The sequence below is a fragment of the Bacillus rossius genome, chromosome 11 (genome assembly GCF_032445375.1).
Source record: "Bacillus rossius redtenbacheri isolate Brsri chromosome 11, Brsri_v3, whole genome shotgun sequence".
NCBI classification, from domain to species: domain Eukaryota; kingdom Metazoa; phylum Arthropoda; class Insecta; order Phasmatodea; family Bacillidae; genus Bacillus; species Bacillus rossius.
The window spans coordinates 2,316,239-2,340,109 of record NC_086338.1 but is presented as its reverse complement, the minus strand read 5'-3'; the positions used below and the strand labels follow the sequence as shown (position 1 = coordinate 2,340,109).

The 23,871-nt window shown below is 36.3% G+C and overlaps 1 protein-coding gene across 1 annotated transcript in view; it reads right to left on the bottom strand.

Moving 5' to 3' along the window:
- Positions 1-23,871, bottom strand: part of LOC134536562 (intermembrane lipid transfer protein Vps13D) — a 416,290-nt gene that overhangs the window by 217,777 nt on the left and 174,642 nt on the right. Inside the window, exons 42-45 of the mRNA XM_063376313.1 lie at positions 16,663-16,800; positions 16,476-16,579; positions 15,273-15,412; positions 13,845-14,001 (exon numbers count right to left, since the gene is read on the bottom strand). Of these exons, the coding sequence (XP_063232383.1) occupies positions 13,845-14,001; positions 15,273-15,412; positions 16,476-16,579; positions 16,663-16,800 (539 nt within the window). The remainder of the gene's footprint in view (positions 1-13,844; positions 14,002-15,272; positions 15,413-16,475; positions 16,580-16,662; positions 16,801-23,871) is intronic.

Below are 23,871 nucleotides of genomic sequence, written 5' to 3'. Positions count from 1 at the left end.
AAATTTTAAGTGTCTTGATGAAATATCCTGCAGGCCGCCAGAGACGTAGACTTGCCGAGGCCATAATGCAAAACCGATCTTCATCTTTTATTTAGAACTGCATAATAAATTTCTAATGTAATTCTTATATTTTATAATTCTATGTAAGAGATTAAAGAATAGCTTTTAGGGTTTTCTTGAGTAAGCCTCGGCGCAATACGGCCCGAATAACGGTACCATCCGTTTTGGCGCGCTGCGTCATTGTCTAGCCACCCCGACGGCCATTGCTCATCCCAGTCGATCTCTAGCGCTCACCGAGGTAGGAAGCACGCCGCACTCCGGGGACTTCAACTTTGGTATTCATCTGATCCGGTAATTCTGTCGACTAGTAAGTACTCTAAAACGCTTTCGTGTATCCCCGGGGCCTACCTCGGGAGCCGACTGTTTGATTAATATCTGTTAACTCCGGTAACGGGACTTGAAACTTTCGCGAACAATCTAGCACGGCCACGTGGTGGCCGGCCTCACCTAAGCCTATTGCGCCATAAGGCTTTTGACTGTTAAACGACGAGACTAGGAGTGTGTAAGGAGTTATCGTGCCTATGTGTATGCAAGGCCAATAAAAACCCAGACGCGTAACTTTTGTTGTGATTGACCACGTGTGTGTTACCCGAGTACCTAGAGGCGTGTGGGACGCCTTAAGAGCCCACGGTAGGGATTAAAGCGTGCCCGACGCTGAGAGCGGGCTGTGGGTCTGGTTATTGCATAGGCAGTATTCGGGGGGAAACGAGTCACGTCTCCGCACGGGCGACGTCACGCCCTGGGATAAGAGTCTTGCCGGGTCCACGTGCCCCTACACGTGGTGGCGCCCAGTAAATTTCAGCCGAACATCATAACAACAACCCCCGGACACGTCAAATTAAACTAGAAATTGGTGCAACTTTTGGCTTGGTACAAACGTTCAAGGAGACTCTTGGGTACACCACACAACCTTCAGAACTGGGGGATATGGCACCATTTTTTACCACGAGCCCCCCTTCTTGGTAAATGTGTGTATTTTTTTCAGACTTGTCAATAAAAAAATTAATAAAAATTAAAGTAGACAATGGTGCAACATTCGGATTGATGCAAACAATTTTTTTTCACGAGCCCCCCTTTGTGTTAATTCAGATTCGAATCTAACTTATCCTCAGTTTGGTTAGGCCTAAGTATAAAAATATTTAAATTTACGTATAAACTAACCTTGTCTGCACATGTAAATAAAATAAATCCATTGTATCTTTCAGTTCAACGAATTGTTATGACTCGCTCTGAGCACTCTGGCAAGCGGCTTCGAGGCTCGCCCTGAGTCAAACACGAGGTGTCAGCAATTTCAACACCGCCAGCGAAACAGCGACGCGGGTCGCCGAAGGCCGACCGCCGCTGCGAGAGAAAAGGGGACAACACGGAACATCAACACAGACGCAGACAGAAGGATAAAAACGACAGCCACCGTCGAGAAGGGGCTTCTGGTCACCGGCGACTGGACGGCTGAAGTCGCGACATCGGATCCACGGAGCGCCGTGGTCCTCGGCCGCCGCGTTCCATCATCGAGAACCTGCCGCGAGCGCGACCCAGCACAGCGTGGGTAAGGAACCTGCCGAGGTGTGGTAGCGAGGCTCCCCGATCATTGTCGGAAGTAGATGACAGCTAACACTGTAACGGTACTTGACAGTAAATAAAGTCTCTATATTGAATTGTCTTTCATTGTTAGTCTTGAGCCCCCTATCACCCTGTCTTGGAATAGTCAAGAACTGAGATCATCTTAAGTTGAATCATAACAATGGTGGAGGCACCTTAAGTTTCCCACCTCTTGCTGCGAGCTACGAGTTTATCACCCCATCGCCCACTCTTTCCGTAATATTTTGTTTTACGGGTGTAGCCAGACCTATCACACCTATTAAATAGACATAGTGCTTATATAAAAATTGCATGCAAACTAACCTCTTTTAATGCTGCCTTGCTTATACTAACTTTAGTATTAATTGTTAGTAATGTTAATATATGGCGAATGACGAGGGACCACGACCTATTAAAAGTGCAGCCAAGCGATTGTTTGAAACACTGTCAGCAAGCCCTGGCTCCAAGGCTAGCACCTCGCAAGTACGGCTGAGTCAGAATACAAACACAAATGCCACACAAGATTTTAACTCGTTAGTCGCACGAGCACAGCAGCTTGTTACCACTAATCCAGAGTTGGTACAACAATTGGATCACACAGGGAGACGTATCACTCGAGCATTCCTCAGTAAACTTGTTTCACAAGGAGTAGAACCAACACAGAACACTGACATAGAGTATGACGACGTTCTTAACCAGATAGATTCAGGAAAGTCAGCCGGGGAAGACAACGGTAGGATCGCTGTAGACATAAAGGACAAACACATGGAAACACACACATACGATAATAACATGGCACAGCAACCAATTAAAGTTTTCCTAGAGTCTCAAATACCTATAGGTACATTCGAAGGCAAAGCGTTCGAAGATATAGAAGAGTTCCTACACAATCACAATACAATTGGAGAAATCAAAAGATGGACAGACCAGGACCGACTACAGCGGTTAGGACTATATCTACGAGGTACAGCCAAGAGGGCGTATGAAAACTTACAGACAGCACAGGACTCAAACAGGACGTGGCAACAGACGGTCGAAAGATTAAAAGCCTTGTTTACGCCGCCAGACAAACTTAATAGACGCAGACAAGAATTGCTCTCTCGAAGACAACAGACAGACGAAAGCAGTCTCTTGCATGTCGAAAATATAGTGTACCTAGCAAAACGCTATAAGGCAGATATGAAGGACGAAGGAATTTTGGACATTTTGTGGAAGTCACTTTTACCATCTGTCGTGGACAAGTTGATTTTGCAAAACATTCATACGTTAGATGACATGAAATCATGCTTGAGAAAAATAGAAATAGGAAATAGTAGATACAAAGCCAACAATGAAAACACAACACTTAATACAGAATCATTAGAAAAGGAAATAAGTAATTTAAAAGAAGAAATACGTAGTCTAACAGTCAACAATGCTAGCACGAAACACAACATACAGCAACAAGACACCCACGAAAAAACAAGAAAACTACAGTACAAGCCAAGGGAAGTAAGATACAGGGACAGGACATTTATAAACAATAGATCGGGATATAGAAGCAAACATACACAGTATGCTCTTAGTAATAGTTGCGCACAGTGTCAACATGCTCAACACTTTATGCGACAGACACATTACAGGCAGTCGCCGAGCCAAAATAATAGCGAGAGTCATAGAAGAGAGCAGCTTGCGAATTATGACAAAGCTGATAATATACGAAGAACTGAAAAGAGAAATGAAGGTTTGAATGGGAGAACGTTCAATGAACGAAGACAGTACGAAGTCAGACAATGGAGGAATAACAATGAAGATGATAGGAGCAAGAGCAGAGACATAAACAGGGATAACTGGCAATACAGAAATAAGGGCAGGTCGTATGAGCAACATTCAAAAAACGAATATTGCAGGGAGTGAAAACAGTGATTCCCGCGCTCCCAAAGCAGAAAAAAATAAACGGAAATCAATCAAGAATAAAAAGTAGTTACGCCGAAGTTAGCAAGCAAAATTCTATGCCTGATAATAAATGCATTTCGCTATATAGAAACCAATATAGAGCAATTATTAAAAAGATGCCTAAAAGAAAAGAACACGAAGAGCCAAGGTGTGAAATAAAAATTTCAAGAACTTCAATAGCACAAGAGAAACAACACTGTGAACGTGCAACAAGGAGAAAGTCAAAGGATAACGAAGGTCAAGAAATTAATGGTCAAGCGCAAATAGGATCTTATAACCGAGACACAGAACAACAAGACGGAATAAATGTAACAAAGAACAACAGATTTAAGAAAGTCGCACAGGTAAGAGGATCAAACAAATTCCGGGATACATGCGCAATGTGTTTTTACACAGGACATCATTTAGATAAATGCCCATTATTTACCAATAAAGATTTTGAGTGGCACACAAATGTGTCAGAAAGGTTCAAGGAATTTCAACGTAAGTTTGGTATGCAAAAGAAACAACCCGACTTGCCGTGGAGAGAGAACAATACACACAGGAAGTATCGAAGCAAACTTGTTGACGCGGCGACAGCAGACGCGCGTGCACCGCTACAAATGCAGAGTAAGCAGGGAGGTGGCGTAGCTGACAAACAAGGTCGTGACAAGAAAGGAAGAGAATCAGCTGACCACATGCGGGAAAAAAAGAACAAGACACGAAGAACGCCCAAGGTCGTCAAAAAGCTGCCACAGCACATGGCATATGGCATCACTAACAGCTACTTCGTCAATTTCATGAAGAATGAACACGGCCACAACTATGTGCCCACAGAACTGACAACACTGGACAATGCCACTATAGACTGTAGGGTCACCAGAGACATTGATTCTGATATTATGCATTATGTAACTATTCTCACATCATAGGCCAATGTTAAACAAAATTGTTTGTATAGGGCCTTGATATTTGCTGGTCTTTAAACATGACAGTTATATATGAATAATGGATTTTTATGGATTTTAATACTCGACTCCAATTTGACTCAAACTCGAAACATTTCTTGAATACTCGCCCAAACTCGACTCGACCTAAAAAGCCTATACTCGCATGACTCTAATGGGAGCACAAGGAATATGTCATATAATTAAGCTTAAAATTAAAATAAAATTTTAAGTTTTTAACATTTTGTTCTACAAAAGTGTTAGTTGTAAATAATCTTTAAGTTTCATTTTGAACAATTTTAAATTTGTTGAACTCAATTCTTTAAGGTTTTGTGGTTAACTATTGTATAGTTTGCTTCCTGAAAATTGGACACCTTTCTGGAAATTTCTTAGGACTATTTGCTTAAACATGTCTTTATTTGGTTCTGGTATCTGATTATTGCATATATGTATTGAGATAGAAGGGTAAGTATTTTCAGTTCTTTTAATAACGGTGAACATGATTTTTCGTACTTAGCTCCTGTAATGATTAGAGTCCCGATTATATGGTGAATTGCGATAAAACGAAATAACATCGAAAAACACATTAACGTGCGACAAAACACCGAAAAACATGTCAACACACGACAAAACACGAAAATAGGCAACTTTCAGTAGCTATTATTATTTATTTAACATATACTTCTGGTTTCCGTAGCATCATTATGGCTGGAATCAACTCGGCATGTTTTGAATTCCATTCTAGAGCACTAGAAAATGAAATACAGGTTATATGTACAATGTCCTGCTTTGTTTTGATTCTTCACTTCATAGAGTCCATAGATAAAATGCAAAGACGTGAAACCTAGATTAGGCGGAAAAAATCTCGGAGCATGTTCCAATAAGGATGCTAGTACTTTGCGACACTGAAACAGTAGGTACTCTAGCGTCTAGCCATAGAGTTTTCACACATTTTAAAATACATCTTTTTGAGTTGCTGTTTTTGTATTGAGTATTGTCGTATATTGCTGTTTCTTGTAAGTTATAAAATGCTGGTTTTATTTAGTTTTGTAAATAAACGACGGTTTTTAACTTTTACTAAAAATAAAACCAATAACACAGAAATCTCATATTTTTAAAACGAAATTGATCAAAAAATAACACCATAAAATCGGGACTCTAGTAATGATTTATATTTATTTTTCTGAAGGTAGTAGAAGACCTGTATTTTATGTGAAGATAATACTCAGGACTTTGATGTGAAACTTAATTAACACAGTTTTGATTGTAGAGGTGATGATTAAAAATAAAAAAGTGCAACTCTCAGAGGTGAGGTGTTAGATGGGGCAGAAGAATAGAGGAAATAAATAAAGTAGACAGTTTGATAACTGCAAGACTTTTTGCAGATTTTTCCTCTCCATGGTTGTTATGATTGTGAACCTCCAATGAGTATTATCATTATTTGGTTTCATTTTTCAAGTAAATTACTGAATGTTTTGTTCTAACGTTCAAGTGGATTATTGAAGTGTCAAGTTTTACTTCTAACATGAATGGTGGCAATCACACTTTTTTTGAAGAAATACTTCTTTAAGTAGGTTATGGAAAAAATACGAGTGTATTTTTACAATGAATTTTTCACAGCAAAATGGCGGACCAACATGTATTTGTGTGTGTGTGTGTGTGTGTGTGTGTGTGTGTGTGTGTGTGTGTGTGTGTGTGTGTGTGTGTGTGTGTGTGTGTGTGTGTGTGTGTGTGTGTGTGTGTGTGTGTGTGTGTGTGTGTGTGTGTGTGTGTGTGTGTGTGTGTGTGTGTGTGTGTGTGTGTGTGTGTGTGTGTGTGTGTGTGTGTGTGTGTGTGTGTGTGTGTGTGTGTGTGTGTGTGTGTGTGTGTGTGTGTGTGTGTGTGTGTGTGTGTGTGTGTGTGTGTGTGTGTGTGTGTGTGTGTGTGTGTGTGTGTGTGTGTGTGTGTGTGTGTGTGTGTGTGTGTGTGTGTGTGTGTGTGTGTGTGTGTGTGTGTGTGTGTGTGTGTGTGTGTGTGTGTGTGTGTGTGTGTGTGTGTGTGTGTGTGTGTGTGTGTGTGTGTGTGTGTGTGTGTGTGTGTGTGTGTGTGTGTGTGTGTGTGTGTGTGTGTGTGTGTGTGTGTGTGTGTGTGTGTGTGTGTGTGTGTGTGTGTGTGTGTGTGTGAGAGAGAGAGAGAGAGAGAGAGAGAGAGAGAGTCACTTTCATTAAAAATTAGGGTACCTGCCAAATGAAATGTATTAGTGTGCTAAATGAAATTTCATGATATTAAAACTACCCTGGAATATGTATTTGGTAAACTAAAATAGTCATAGTAAAAAGTAATGAAATGTTTTAAAACACCTAAGGATACTGGTATTAGAACAATTATAATATATATTCTCCTGTTGCTCTTCTGTCAGACTTCCTAACGCAGTGATTATAGAGTGCGGTTAATAAGCTAAAGAAAATATGGTCCAAAACTCTACAATGTATAACATAATTTTTTTTTTTAGTTTTTTTTTTAATTACAGATTACTGGATTATATCAATTGTGCTTTAAACTAATATATTTGAATACATTTTATTTGTTTACCATATTGCTATAATATTATTAAATACATAGCTCAGTCCATTGGATTGATTATTTCATACTGGGTAGGCCTATATCCTCTGATTATACTTAAAGTAATAAGTAATATTGCATTTGTTAGGGAATAAATTTCCATGTATTTGCATAGGTAATAAAAAATATAACTTTATAATAGTACACCTATAGTTTAATACTTAATAATTTTGTAATCTAAAATTGCTGAAACTATACAGTATTAACTTTTTAATGAATTTTAACAATAAAATTCCTTGTCAAAAATCAGGGCCAAGCCAGGCTTTAGTATTTTTTCAAGTCTTTTTCGGTTTTATGGGAGACATTTCATTACATATTTTAACCATTCGTGTTGCAAATCAAATGATTCAATAGTTGAAGTAGCTGCTCTGGTATCAAATTCCAGCAGCAGGAGCAGAACTATGTGTGAATCACATTCAGAAATTTAGTGACATGTTGAATAGTGGGTTTTTAACTAAAAACATTTATTTATGATGAATCTTAGTGATAGAAATTGTATTTATGAATTTTTTAAAGTGCATGTACATAAGTGAGGTTGTTATATTATAAGTCAGGTTATGTATTTATTGGCATTATTGAAACGCCCCTCGTGCCCAATTTTTATATTATTTTAAATTAATCAAAAAGTCCTTGGAAACTGCTGGGCAAAATATTAAGAAAATATTACCTTAATCACCAGAGGGGGGACGAGACGGTGAACAAGACAAAATTTACACTCCCTGCACACTAGTAACTTGGGAGTTCGTGGATCGTTACAATGAAGAAGGTATTTGATAAATAAATACACAAAATTGGTAGCTTGGTCTATAGGTTTTCCTAGTTTATTATTAAGGAATTTTATGTTCGCATTATTTATACCTGACAATAAAAATCTTAGTAATTAACAAAATTAAAAGGGGCGCCCCGGCATTATTTAAAACAATACATATTACAACCAAACAATCAAACGAATACATTAACAAAATTTCAAATATAGCTCCCAACGATTACATATATAGATATACATATATATATATATATATATATATATATATATATATATATATATATATATATGTTTCCTCGATTTCCCAGATTCTTGAGAATGACGTCCTTAAAACACTGTTCGCTGGTATCTTTGTTTTAGTTCCTTCTATTTAAGTGGAAAAAATATATATATCTCATATCACCCGGGTCTTTCCAGGATGACCTCGGACTGCCGGCCAAACTCTTCTAACAGGGGGGGGGGGGGGGGGGGGGGGGGGGATCAGCTGGAGGTCCCGAAGATCATGCGGGGGCAATTTCTCCCTCCGTAACTTCGACCCTGTCTGAAACACAGCCCAAATTCAAAACGAATTAGACCTGCGTCCAGACAGTCATACACAGTTGGCACGAAAGCCAACAACGGGAATTTGGGGGAAAAAAAAGGATTACTCACAGAACAGGGTGTGGAAACAGGGCTCGCGAGATGTCTCGCGCCGACATCAGGATGACGCGCACCGAGAATCCGCGGATGCGCGAAGGAAACCAGAATCTTTGGAATTAAATATAAATAAAAAAATTTAACTACGCATGACTTTTCTAAAAACTACCTCTGCCTGGCTACTGTACAAATGGGATCACATCCCTTAAGTAACTGACTACATCTTTTGTGCAACCGAAAATCGCCGTTCCCGCGAAAAGCCTCTTAGCGCAGAGGACGCCGAGAACACGTGGTCAGTAGCCGAGCTCAGAGAACTAAGTGCCTGCGGTGGCGGACCAGACTTCTAATTAAAACGGGCGCTCAAGCTCTAGGAAGGAGGGGGAAGGTTCGGTTCTAAGTCGAAAATTTCCGAAGGAGTCCGAGGCGGGCGTGACAACAACACGACATGCGCGCTCTCTACCGGACCGAAACGAAAGCAACGAACAATCGACTTCTCCGGGCCGCGAGAGGAAAGCATAGTGCCTTATGGTACCGCGACGCTGCTTTCTAGTGGCGTAAGGGGGAACTACTTGAGGCGGTGAGCTGACTTGCCACCAGGTGTCATGAGGGTAAGCTCTGCACGCTGGCGACCAGGCCCGCGGTTACATTTTCCTCCGCTAGATGTCGGGGATGTGTCTGTCGGACCAGGGAGAAGGTTTTTGCATCAGGTCATCGTCCCGTCCGGTCACTGCTCCTAGCTTGATTTCTCAGAACTGAAGTGAGGAGGAGAGAGAGGAAGGGGGGGCAGAAATAGCCACTAAGGTGGGAACGCAGCTCCACTGAAGACTGCTTCGTGACGAGACATGCTTTTCTCAGCAGGCCTCTACAAGGTAGCAGCTTGCAGCCCCGGAGCTGCTCAAAGCAGTTTTGGTCATGCAGGGAATTAAAATTACAAACTCGGGACGTGACTGAAGGCGAGAGAAATTTCAACCGGGCTGACCATGTCCACATTAGACAGCAAAATATCAGATTGGCCCCCTGGGAAGGGGCTTCGGTCCACTGGCACAAAGTTTAAATCCGTAGCGTACACCGGCCTAACAAAAAGTAAATCACCCCCATTAACAACCAGATAAATTTTAAAAAAATAAGAAATCCCAAAAATTTTAAAATTATAGAAAAAAATTTAAAAAGGTGACGAAATGCCTAATTTCCGGCACATTATTAATGATAAATTATTACATAATTTAATAATTTAGGAAATCTATATGTTAGAATAAACATTCGGCATAATTTTTTTATTAATTCAAATTTATTTTAATTATTTTACTAAATTAAATAATTAATTATGTACACATGTTTATATTAATAATGAATACTGAGTATATATTTAATTAATTTTTGTAACAGTCATTTTAAAATAGTTCGGTGTCCTAAATCAAAAAGAAGTATAGCTTCTGATGCATTTACACACACACATTTTTTTATTTAAACTTTATTTCAGCTCAGTGTCCTGTCTACAGCAAATTTTTCCAAAAGAAGAATCATTGGTATTTCGTAAAAAAGTAACCAAATAAAAAAGTGGCAAGCTAAAAATGAATAAGTTGACTCAGTCAATTTTTTTCAAAAAATATTTTAGGTATTTGATTTTGTCCCAATAGTGGAATATTAATTCCTAGTCTACTGATTGAAATACTGACAAAAAAAATTATTATTTTTTTATTTTTTATTTTTATTTTATTTATTTAAAAGGTAAACTTCTGGCCTTTATTAGGCAGATGGTAGTTTAATTTAATTTCACATTTTCCACTTTTTGACTTGGTAACTTTCTGCAGTATAGCCACACTGGAGGAGCAGCAAGAGGCCACCAGACACAATCTTACCGGGACATTTTCTTAAGAACTGCTTCCTAGTGTCTGGAACTACTTGTGTGCACCATGTATTTGGGGCTCCACCTACCCGGGCACACACACGGTGCACAGAGATTCAAGAAAAAGAACGCAATTTCAAAACTACTCCAGATATCCGAGTAGGGTCCGCTTACGAAAAGCATTTAAGAGTTCATTGAGGGCCGAAAAGTACTTTTGATTTCGGATTAAGTTTTCAAACTGTATTTTTAGAAGATACATGTTTTCAGAGTAATTTTTAGACGTAAAAGAACCAGTACAGATTTTTGAAAGCACTTAAGGGACGCATTACACCTTTATTTTCATTTCTCCGCCATATAATGTTACGGTCACCGCTCAAATTTCACAGTTATCCTGTGACGACGAGAAGACTGCACGCTAGTTCAGACCCTTGCGCTTAGAGGCTATACCGCGCTAGAAATACCAACAAGTGTCGCGCTTATCATCCCGCCTCACTAACACACATACACCCCTGACGAGGCGGGCCCCTTAAGGGGCACAGCAGTCATTCTTATATTGTTTATAGGTACACTACACACTGCATACCAGACAGCAAAGTATTTTATTTGACTTCATAGTGTTTTACTTTGAATTAGTGTTGGGCCGATTCCTAAAATATACCGATTCCGATTCCATTTTCGATTCTTAAATTAAAGGGTCGATTCTTCGATCCGATTCCGATTCCTTAATTTTTAGCTGACAATGTTCAACAGAGTAATATACTCAGAAAAAAAAAGGTTTATGATTTTAAAAATATAATTGCATAATTATATATAATATATATATTATTGATATAATTGTGTTTCATTTTCTGTGCAGAAATTAACATTATATACAGCTTATATAATGTTAAAAAGTATGTTCATTACCATCAAGTTATGCTACCTTGAATTTCTAGCACAATTTGGCCTTTTAACCTTGCATATAGTTAGACGAAACATGTGTTCAAACACTGCCAATAATCAAAGATGTCTTATGACGTATTTTGTAAATAATGTTATAACTTAACTAACTTTTGATACCTTACATTATCAACTCAATTAATTAATTGTAAAAAAAGAGGTTTGTACGTTTAGGTTAAGAATTTTATTTTCAAGCGCAAGTAAATAATGATCCAAATAAAATGACAATATAACCTCGTTGATACATATTTCAAGGGACCATCTCACTTGGTGAAAAGAATAAATCCATCCAGTCTTGCAGTTCTTCACAACCGTAAAGAGAAAATAAATTTTCGGTTCTTGACTAAGAACATTCTGTGCATGTTTAGCATCTCAAAATGTCCACATTTTATGGTGAGATTTTCTTACACAAAATAATTAAACTCTTAAAAAAATCGCGTGTTAACATTTAATTCATTTCAAAAATTTATCGGAAACAATTCTGTTAAACACAACTACTTTCAAAAGATTGTTTGTGTCTGGTAATAAAAATTTACGAACGTTTCAGCAGCAATGTTTGGAAATTCAGATTAGCCAACTGCCTTTCCAAAATATATCTAATGTAAAAAGAGCATCGCTGAACACGCACAAGAACGCCGATTTACAGCAATTTGGTTATGTTGCTTTTAAACTTATTTTCATATGGTCGCAGTAATCCACTGTCAATTTGGGTAAAATCTCGTTCAAAAATTATTTCATTTAATTCTGTACAGTTTAAAGTGCAGAGATGTGAAACATCTTAATTTTCACGTTCACGTCACCAAAGATTTGGTTCATGGCCGTATGGTTTACCATGGCCGGTAGCACAAACAAAAAATTAGGTAGTTTACAATGGCAAATGTAGCTGCCATGATCAAGTTGTTAACGTTTACGTTATTTTACTTGCCGTTTACGTTTACATAATTTTCTTTAAACATTTATGGTTTTGTCTAGTTAGTTTTGAAGGTTTACTATTAAATGCAGTGCTGCTGCAACGTAATTTCCGAAAAATGCTTTCGTTTAAGATAGATACTGCATTTGTACTATAGGGAAAATGGCGGTGCAAGTAAATAAATACGTTAATTACCGTAATTCGTAAATCAGTTCCGTAAAAAAGATTGTATTATGTAGTTTAAAAATTATATTTGCATTCATTTTAGTATTTTCTTACGTTGCGTAGGAGATGTATTTTGTAAACTTAAAAACAATGCAGGAATCGGTCATGGTCGATTCCAAAACCATTGTATTCTGAATCCCACGATTATACTGGAATCGGTGGGACCGACCGATTCCGGAATCGGAATCGACCCATCACTACTTTGAATGGTTACAGACAGACTTAAGGCAACGGGACCTCCAAGATTACAGTGGGCCCCACCACTTAGATACTGACTCAATGCTTATTAAATATAAATGTGAGTTCATGTGGTAACACTTGGTGTTTCCACATGAACACAATGAATTATAAATCACAGCTACTGAGGACCACAAGGTTTTTAAATAAAACAATGACCACTGACAAAGACCAGGGCCATTAGGAAAGAAATCAGCCAGTCATCCAAAAATTGCATGGAGTTATTTTTAGAAACTAAAGAAAACTGAAATCAGGATGGTCATACCATGACTCTAACCTGGGTCTATTGGAAAGTGAATACGGAGCCTTAAGACTGTGTCACCTCACTCCAAAACCACACTCATGATGTTGAATCATGCTAATGCTAATATTCTACAATTTAAATTTTTACAAGGTCACAAGGTTAAAGCAAGCCTTAAAGCTCAGTATCACATGCCATGTCGATTTTCATGTTTTTTCATCACTACATTTATCTAAAGGCTATTTCTGACAATTTAACTTGATACCTCCCTTGCATTTGTAGTTCTGCAACAAATATTTTGAACAGATATTGACTTAGCATAATATCATGGGAGGCTTCATATACTATCACATTTTTCAACCATGATATGCCACTAAGTCAGCGGCTTGCGAGCTGCATGCCACAGCACAAAATGAAAAGGCACAATCACAATGCATGTCCTCGACCTGTGCTCGCGCCTGCCATCACTCGCCCAGGGGATTTTATATTTTAATAATTAAGTAATTAAAATAACTTAAGTTTGCTCATTTTATCAATAGAGCTCTACTAATGATTACCACATTTTTTACATTTACATATTTTTATCCTAAGTACGTAGCCTTTATTTTTAAGACTATCTTGAAATTTTGAAAAAAATATTTTACTTTAATCTCTTTTTTTGATCGTCTTAAAATTCCTCATATATACAGAGAAAATACAAGTTGCGGCTGTCTAGAAAACTGGAGTGTCTGTTTACTTAATATTTGACTCACCTCACTCGCAAGTCTGCAGACCCCTGCACTAAGTGAACATCCGTTGCAACTATTTGTGGCAGAACAAATACAAACAAGGTATTGAGTAATAATAAAATTAATGACTAATTAACCAAAAATCCAACATGGCGTGCGAGATCGAGCCTTAAGCCATGAGGCACAGAGTGCACTAAGGCATGTATCCGGACTCACTCAGGCCCAGCATGCTGGAAGTGTCCAGCTTTATCTCGACCGAGTCTTCCAGCTGGTTGCAGACCAGCAGGGCCGACCTCACGGTGACCAGCTTCCTCGCCGACCCTTCCAAGGTCACCTCAAACACTATCCGCACCGGGCCGGACACGTGCGTGTTCTGAAACACATCCAGTCCCAGCTCAATACTTCACCAATCAAACAACAAGACAACTTACCAACATTCAAACAAGGTTTATCACAACAAATACCCTTCCTACTCTTTTAAGAAATTTTTTAATCCAACCCAACATACAAATATTGAACTGTGGATAAACTTAACTGTTTTTCCTAACCAAAGTAATTTTTACAACTGTGTTATTGAGTTCTATGATTTATTTTATGTGGCCAAAACTTAAATTGTGCAATTTAATGCACACACCATTTAATGCAATATATTTTTTATGGTACTATACACAAATGTCCATAAAAGAATAACCCAGTTTCAATGGTATATTATAATATTAAAAAAAATAATAAAAAATTCAGAAAATTCGGTACTTGTTGTTACTACATTGTTATGCAATAGGCCATTTTACTATACAGTTCTTTAAAAAAAAATCGAGTCAGAAGGGCTATGAAGTCTAAGGAGGTAATTCCACAAAAAAATTTTGAATAAATTTGAGGGTGTTGTGTTACTTCAAGAAGTTTACCAGTTATTAACAGTTTAACAAGTGTTTATAAATTAGGTTAGCTAAATTTAAAAAAACTGTGAAACTCTATAAATGGTTGTTGGTTATGAATAACCAATTTAAAATGTATGTACATTACCTAACCTACTGTCATTATTTTATAGTCAGTATTTTTAATGTAGCTAAACTAAGTAAACTTTTATAGACCTTCGTAACTACTGATTTTTCCAAAATCCAGTGAAAATAAAATACTCAATTTTAAAAGGAATTACAAATTGGTACTACTGATAATTATATTTAAATTATTCGCTACAAATGAATATATGTAGAAGCCAAACTGAACTTTTAATACAGCTCTTACAGTATATTAACATGAACAGCAGAAACAAAATTTTTCTCAAAAATTTCTGCAACTAATAGACCTCAACTCAAATGGACAAAAAAATAATCGAGTGTGGATTCAACTTGATGGTATTATTACTGGTCTCTGCTCATCTTGACCAAAAATATGCAGACTCGTCCATTTTTCCTTAAAAGATTTTAATTACAAGATTCATTTTAAAATCATTGAAATTATTCATTAAAATATGTGAAAATACTATGAGCCCATAAATAATTAAATTAAATAAGACTGTTTGCAACTAGTTCCCAAAACAAAGAAACTAATAATATTCTTTTTGCTAGCGAGAGATATAATTTTTCGTAAGAAAGGAAACAGAGCAAATCACTAGCTAAAATACTGAAATATTTAAGATCTTACAAACTGATCCTCTGGATTTGCCTGCCGGAAATACACGCCCACTTTGTCGACAGAAACTGGAGCGACTGCACACCATCCTTCCACTTGCACACTCAGTTGGTGAAGTCGCAGTTTGTGAGTGTCTTGATGCCGGGCCTTACCTATACACCACAGAGAAAAGAGTTTAAATTACCATTCAGGGAAAAAACCCAACTTTATGGCCTTGTGTGGGTTGCTCACCAAAATAAATATATACACTCTTAAAAATGTAAAGGTACAGTTATGTTTAGCCCTGCTTGATTATGCACATTGGTAACATGACAAATATTTGCAACACGCACTATCATTATGATATAACATATAAGAAAGTCATTATTTTGATTAGGGCACTGGAATTTCGGAACAGTCCATCTATATTGACAGGAAATGTTACGGTACAAAATATAAATTGTTATTTCTTAAACGTACAATACAAATAAAAATGTTAGTTTATTATATGTGTAAATTTAAAGAAATAATTTTCAAAGTAATTATTTGTGTTAAGGGTAGTTACATTTAACACAAACCAACAACAAGATAGAGGTAATTTTTTTTTTTTAAGTCACGGATGTGTTTTTTAAAACTGATATTTTAATTTTTTATAAGTAGTTGTTATTTGCATTCTGGAAGGTTATTCATGGCCATTTGTATGAAAGAAAATACATGAGATAGGAGAGCTTTTGAAGTTCATACATGTTTGTAAGATATTTGAGTGTGTGATTGGTGCATAAGTAATTTACAAGTGTGAAGAATTTATTTAAGGCTTGTTGGTAGTGTGAGTCAGAAACAGTGTGGTAGTAAAAATGGCTCCGTGAGCAAGCATGTGTGAGATGAGCATGATTGCTCAGTACAAACAAAATGACAATTCATCAAACGCCGAGATTTCTGGACAAGAAATGACAGTACCTTAATTACAAGAAATCGCGAGAGACGACGGCGAAAAGATTACGACTGAAAACAATAGTACCAAATCCCACATGTACTAAATATATAAGATACCAAAATGAAAAGAGTTTTATCTGCAATCCAAAAAGTAATCAACAGACACAAGACCAAAAAAAAGTGTCAGTTGAAATAAAAATGATATAAAATATAAAGTTGTTTGTTATTATGCATAGAAACTAGACAGACCGTAAGATTTTGAACCTGATGTTCATATGTATAGAACACACAGTATTTTGTTACCTCGTCCTTCAAAAGTAAATGGAACAGCCTCACTGGGCGAAACCAGGGTCCACTTTTCGTTTCTCTCCAACAGGGCATCCTGTTCCTGTGATGTCTCGTACGCGCTGCAACAGGGAAAACATCAGAGTTGAGATGTACGCCTGTCTCCACAGTCACGTACTCACAGCAAGCGGCACTGAAGGCTTACCTGTCCGTGGACTTGATGAGCGTCGCGAACCACAGCTTGCACCCGGTGTTGTTGCGGAGCGCGAACGGGACGAAGGGTGAACGACGCCTGTACCCAGGCGGACTGGTCACCACCTTGCCCATGTCACAACCATCACTTCTGCACAGGCCACACATCCACATAATTAGTTTAATGCTGATGAAATAACCTATACAAATTAATTAGGGTTTATCTTTTGAATCATTAGAGATGGACAAAGGTGGGAACAGTGAGATGAGAGAGTGATGGACTCATTTGGTAAGGCATGTGAAAGAATACCGGAAAAATCTATTGCTCACTGCAACAATTGCCACATTTTCACTATAAAAAATTTTGTTTGGCCACTTACCAAAATTATTATATATTTGTATGTATCCATTAAACATCAAACAGATTATTTTTCTACCTAAGGTTTGACGAAATCGAAAGAAACAAACATTTTGTCCAGGACTTTGCAACTTTCACAATATAACCCCGATTTTACAAACCCCGCATTAAACAAGTAGCAATTTTAGGAATACATTCTCAGCAACCATAGAAAAAAATTGGAAATTTTGACAGAAGAATATAAATAATCAGACTAAATTTTAAAAAATGACAATGAGCGCTTTTATATACATATTACACACAGTGTATATTCTGTGTGGGTTTTAATACTCTCAATAAAGTTCCAATACAAATAACAAAAAAATCTGACATTCCCTCTAAAAATACGGTGGCGATAGCTTCTGTAACGTAAGTGGGCACGCGAGAAACTTGTTCAGCCAGGATGGCGTCATGACATTGCATGGCATACCTCTCCCTTCCCTGGTGTATGTGCTTTAAGGCCAAAGCTCATCCCTCCTAGAGAGACAAACCATCTTGTCTTCCCACTCTTAAGAGGATTCATCACAGCTGCTAAAATTGTGTGCTGCAGGGTCTCGCGGTTCCAAGTCTCAATGGCGTAATTTTAATACTGAAAAGAAATAAAAAATTTTGAAAAATATAGAAAGGTATAAGAAAGGTTTCTATTGAATAATTTTTTTTAATTTTTGTGATTAAATAAGTTTTATCCCGCATTGAAAGTACTGTTTATGAGCTGTTTTCAGCGTAATTTTCAGAAGTTCTAATTGAATATTTCATAAATATTTTTCATTGGAAACATAGTGTTAACCTTATAAAATAAATTTCTTTCTGTGTTTTCACTGTTGTAATTGAGATATTTGATGAAAATTATGTATTTCTAAAGTAATGCACACATTGCTGGGCGAAAAAGATGATCGTCGCGCGGGAAACATGGTGGGAGGCAGAGAAGAGAAGAAGAGGTGTAGACAGCGAGAGCCCTCCCCCCTGTGGAGCTGCTAAGCTGACCCCTGCTGGGCGCAGGACTCTGCCCGAGCCTGACAACAACAATAGGGAAGAGTGCAGGGGGTGGGGGTTACCACTTCCTGTGGAGCTGTCCCAAAACTGAGGTTCGCAACTCGCCAGAAGAAAGAAGTGTAGCTATCAATGGCTCGGAAGTCTAGCAAAGCCAGATTGTTTTTATCAGCATACAGGAAAAAGAGGCGCAGGCCAGAGGTACTAATAAGTCTGTATTTGTGTCTGTATTTGATAAACTATGTATGGTAAGTTTGAAATTGGCTGGCACATTCTGTGAGGTAATTCCTCTTGCAAATTTAATAATGTTTGGCCAATGATAAACATGATAATATGTCGGAGTCATTGATAATCGAGATTTCAAGCGACTCCATAACAAATCAGGAACATTATGGTAATAAGCAAGAATTTACTAAAATACTTTAAGTAATCAAATCAACTAGAAACATTTTAATAAATGTTCTTGTCTTCTGGGTTCTAGCCGCGTCACAATGGAAGTTCTTTCCGACGTTTCGGAGTGCGTTGCAGCCTCCATCTTCAGGGCAGCAGCAGAAGTCGCTTCTTACCTACTGTTACTCTCAGTAACCTACTACCTACTGTTCGTCAGTAACCTACTACTTACTGTTACTGACAGTAGGTAAGAAACGACTGCTGCTGCTTCCCTAAAGATAGAGGCTGCAATGCACTCCGCAACGTCGAAATAACTTCCAATGTGACGCGGCTAGAACCCAAAGGCAAAGCAAAAACAGTGAAAGCGCGCGATATTTATTTTAAAGTGTTGTTTGATAATGTTAATATCTTTAACAATTAAAATTGCCATTCTGTAATGGTTTTATAATTTACTGTTTCATGTTTTTCTCTCAACAAATAAAATAAAGGGTAATAATATAAGTTTACAAAATAAGTATAATTGATTTATTTTTACACGCTTTATATTAGCTTCACCTGTATGTTTGTATGTTTGTAACCGACTCCTTTGGGTGCGATTTTGACCCACTTTAAACGGCCAGATTTCATTCAAACTTTGTAGATTTATCGAAGACCGATGACAATACACTAATTTGATAAGATCATTCCATTATTCAATTTGCAAAATAAGATTTTTGTCGATTTATAAAATTTCACAATATTTAGTAGGCTTTGTTTATATCGCACCTAAGACAAACTGAAAGAAAAGAGTTTGCATTTCGCTCATGTGCGAACTATTTTCTTTCAGTTTGTCTTTGGTGCGATATAAACAAAGCCTACTAAATATTGTGACATTTAATTAAATGAAAAGTGAGAGTGGGTTATGATTATTGTGAACAATATATTTTCTTGAAGAGAATATTATCTATATTTGTAATAATATGAAAAAAAAAATTCCCTGAAATAAGGGCTTTAAAAGTTGTTTCTTTCGTTAAATAGAGAAACACAATTACGTCTTTGTTTCTTTGTTTCATTTTACCAATTAACCAAGAGTGAAACATCATTATAAAACAACATTTTCTGCAAATATTTCACGAAACATGGAAAAATTGAGGTTTGATTTTGCTGTGAAACCAACAGCAGATGGGAAATCAAACACCATATGCATAACCTCAATAGCTACACCTGATGGCAGATTTTTGAAATTTCACTCAAACACCAACCTGCAAATCTACACCAAGCAGTTAAAAATATTCCAAACTATGCCAAGGTCAGTAAATCATTAAATAAAAGACATCAAACACGGAAAATATGGATAAGTTTGACAGATGATATATCAAAAATATATTTGGATAAAGAGCAAAACATACAGTTTAAGGATTTTTACCAAGACGAAATTGAGGAAAAAACAAAAAGTGCTGAATCTATACCTAATGGATCAAATAAAAAATTGGAAAAAACTGTTAGAAAAATTTCTTGAAGAAAAAAACTATATCTGAAACTCAAAATTTTGGGAAAATTTGCATACGATTTCATGATTGAGAAATTCACGGGCAGAAACTCAAATGCTTACCAGTGGATTAAATATTTCAACAAAGAATGTTAATGTTTGCTAATCTAAGAAGACAAAAAGAAAATAGAAATTTTAAAACATTTCTTAGAATACTCCAGTGTAGTTTGGTACAACTGCATGCAAATGAAACTTACAGTGGAATCGGACTGGAACAAATGGGAGAAAATGTTTTGTGAGACATTTGAAAACAAAGGATGTCACCCATCAGATATGTTGACTTAGAATAAACATCAATGACTTCCCGAATATATTGATTTTCATAGCAGTATATTGAAATTATTGAGTACTGTAGTTCTTCAACACGCTATATTGGATATATATTTTAGAAGCAGCCAATATCTACTCATCACTTTAATAGTAAAGTCATGTAATAAATAAAAAATTGAGCCACATCTAGAGACACTTCTGAGATAAAACAATATTTATCGATTTTATTTTAACTGCAGCCAATATCTATTCAAAAACTACTTTAATAGTAATTGATGTAATAACTATCAAGTTTTTTTACATTGTTATAAAATTTCTTTCATACGTCGATAAAATAGTATCACTTTAAATTATAAATAAACCAAACTAAAAAGTAGAAAATAAATAATAGTTTAAAAAAACTAAAAAACACGCTGTTATAGAAATTTGAACTAAAAAATAGAAAAGAAATTTTAATAAAATTGAATTAAAAATAGTGTAAAAAAAGTATTTTATTTAAAAAAAGTGTGGGGTGCTTTTTAATATATTATCAAAATGATAATCCTTCTACTCATATCTGTCAATAAAATAATTATAACTATTGACACCATGCACCCCACGCTTTATTTTTTTTAAATAAAATATATTTTTTACACTATTTTAAATTCAAATTTATTTTCTATTTTTTAGTTCAATTTTCTATAAAAGCGTGTTTTCTAGTTTTTTCAACTATTATTTATTATTTGGTTTAATACAAAAGTGTCTGGCACTTTAATAAACGTTAATGATATAGATACTAGCTGCAATACCCGGCGTTGCCCGGGCTGAACACAGGGCGTAGTTAGTAATTGTCTTCATAATTTGAATGTCAAATGTAAAAATTAATTTAAATCACTTTCAGATCCCGACAGACGTTGTTCTGCCAGTTTATAGTTATTTACCTGGTCTGTATGTAATTTAGACTTTATAAAGCAATATATAAAAAAGCTAAAAATAAGAGATTACTAATATTGAAATGATTCCATTATCTAGCTAATGCTCGGCCTGCATTGCAATGCCTCATTCAGTTTTGTTTTGTAATATGTTTGAAGTAGTTCCACATATACAAATCATCTATCCATCTCTCTATATATATTTATCTCTATCTACATCTATGTATCTCTCTATCTCTATTTATCTCTTTATAGCTACATATATACTTTCCACTATCTCTATATCTTCTATATATAAGTCTCTATATAGCTCTATACATCTATAGGTATATCTCTTTATCTAACCCATTTCATTATCTATACCTCGCTCTATCTCAACTTATCTCTCCGTCTCTATCTCACTATATATATATAAATCACTCTATCTCTGTCTCTCTTTTATATTTAAATAAATTGTGTCATGCATGCGCACTTATACAACAAAAACAGACGAAGTGCCGCTATATAAAACGAAATAAACACATTTTTTGACACGATTCGTGCTCAAACTATTGAAAAATCGTTATACCGTCTCAGTAACCTTCATGGGCATGCGCATAACTAATCACCAAAATTTCATCGCAATCAGATGAATGGCATAGGAACGCATACGGCACAAACAAACGAAAATTAAAGACATGAAAAACGCATCAAACGATGGTGCGTTTAAAATTCAAGGCAACTCTATCTATTAACGAAGTTAAGAACAAAACTGTTATTAGCGCCTTTATTTTGCTAGCCGCTGCGAGCTCCACTAAGCGGACTGGTCTCACCAAGGAGAAAAATATTAGTTTGCCAGACCTTACTATGTGTATGATCGTGTGTCAGACATAGAGAAATGACACTCACTCACTATTTGTATGTCTATGACCTATGATTTTTTCTGTTATAAAATGAAATTATTACTTTTTCACTCCCTTAGGGATGGAATTTCATATTAATATGGGGTCTGTGTGTTAGGTTATAAGCTATCTGTAGGCCAAATTTCATTCAAATCCATTCAGTAGTTTTTACGTGAAAGAGTAACAATCATCCATCCATACTTACAAACTTTCGCGTTTATAATATTAGTAGGATTTTTTTTCAAACGTTATTTAACACAGATAATTTGCACAACTATAGATTGTGTTATTGTTATGTAAAGTGTATGGTTTGAATATTGTACACAAAGTTTTTTTCACTAGTTATGGATTTTATTAAAAACGTATAGTCAACAAAATTGTATATCTATTTATATGCATTTTTTACTTTCACAACTGCGTAGGCGATTTTTAAGTATATCTGTAAGAGAAGTGTTGTACCCGTTTCTATTATAAAAGGTCTGCAAATTTATTAAATCTAAATAATATGTTATGAAACAATGTTTTGACATTTTTTATTTTGAATATAATTTTTAAATTTTATGTGATTATTTTTCATTTATCACTTCACCATGCATTACATATACCTTATGGAAAGCTTTGAATGATTCACAGATTTATTTTTTGTGCGGCGGTAACTAAAGATGATACAGAAAACTACAATCTGGTGCAGGGAATAGAAACATTGGGACCTTCCCCCCCCCCCCCTTCTTCTTCATGGTCATCCTCAAACACTTTACCTAAGCCATTGTAAGACCTTTTCAAACCCCCCTGCATCATAGACCACCCGCTGATTTTACAGCTCATCCTCGCCTGCCTTGCTCCCCACTGACTTTCTCAACCTTCCGCCCACCACGTCACCCACGTCACGTACGAAGACTACCGAAAAGGCAGAGCAGAATTATTTTCCCTATGATGAATCCTCTTAACATTCCCTCCCCTCGTAGAACCTTTCGCATGAGAAACTGTCAAAATCCTCCAACCCCTTTACCCCTGCGAAGAAAGACAAAACACGACCCTGTGTCATATAATGATATAATCCATATTCTCGGTAAAATGAATATATGTCAGGCACACGCAAAAGCCATATTTACCATTAATAAATACTGTGTAACTTACTGTGGCATCAGACATTAAATTAAAAAATAAATCAAATATGTGCGTGAAGTCTACACGCAACAGAAGTGAAACTACTTGCTTATTAGATATAGATAAAGATAAATTACTAATATTTTTTAATAGAACAAGACATAATTGAGAATAGTAAGAATCCGGGAATGATCTCAAATGAAATTACTCTTCCAAAAAATGAATAAATTATACATTCTTTATATAAAAACAAGATTGCAAAGCGCAAGAGAGCAAGAGCCAAGTATGCTGCGTCATTTCTACAGCTACCTGCGGTCTTCTCTACCAGTTCCCCCACCACGTACCTAACAATTCCCTTCTCTCCTGGTTCCTCTACAACAGGGGTAGGCAACCTGGAAATGTAGGTGATCTACTATTAAGTCGCCACATGTTGAAATGATCTACTGTTTTGTTTTATCGATTATACATAAACAAGTTTACTTTCACACATTTACAAAATAGTCTCTCTATTTGGTTTTTCCTGGTAGTTTTAAAATACCCTACTTTTTATGGTTACAGTGCATAAATAAATAATTATAGAAATAACTGAATTAATTGAGGTCTGTTAGTTATAGACGAAACACTAAAAATTACGATAACATTGAAAAATATCTCCACTTAGTGGGAAACTTGGCAGGAACTTTCCTTAACAATAGCTTTGATGTTTGGTGAATAGCTGGTTACACTAAGACAAATGCATGATTCCAAA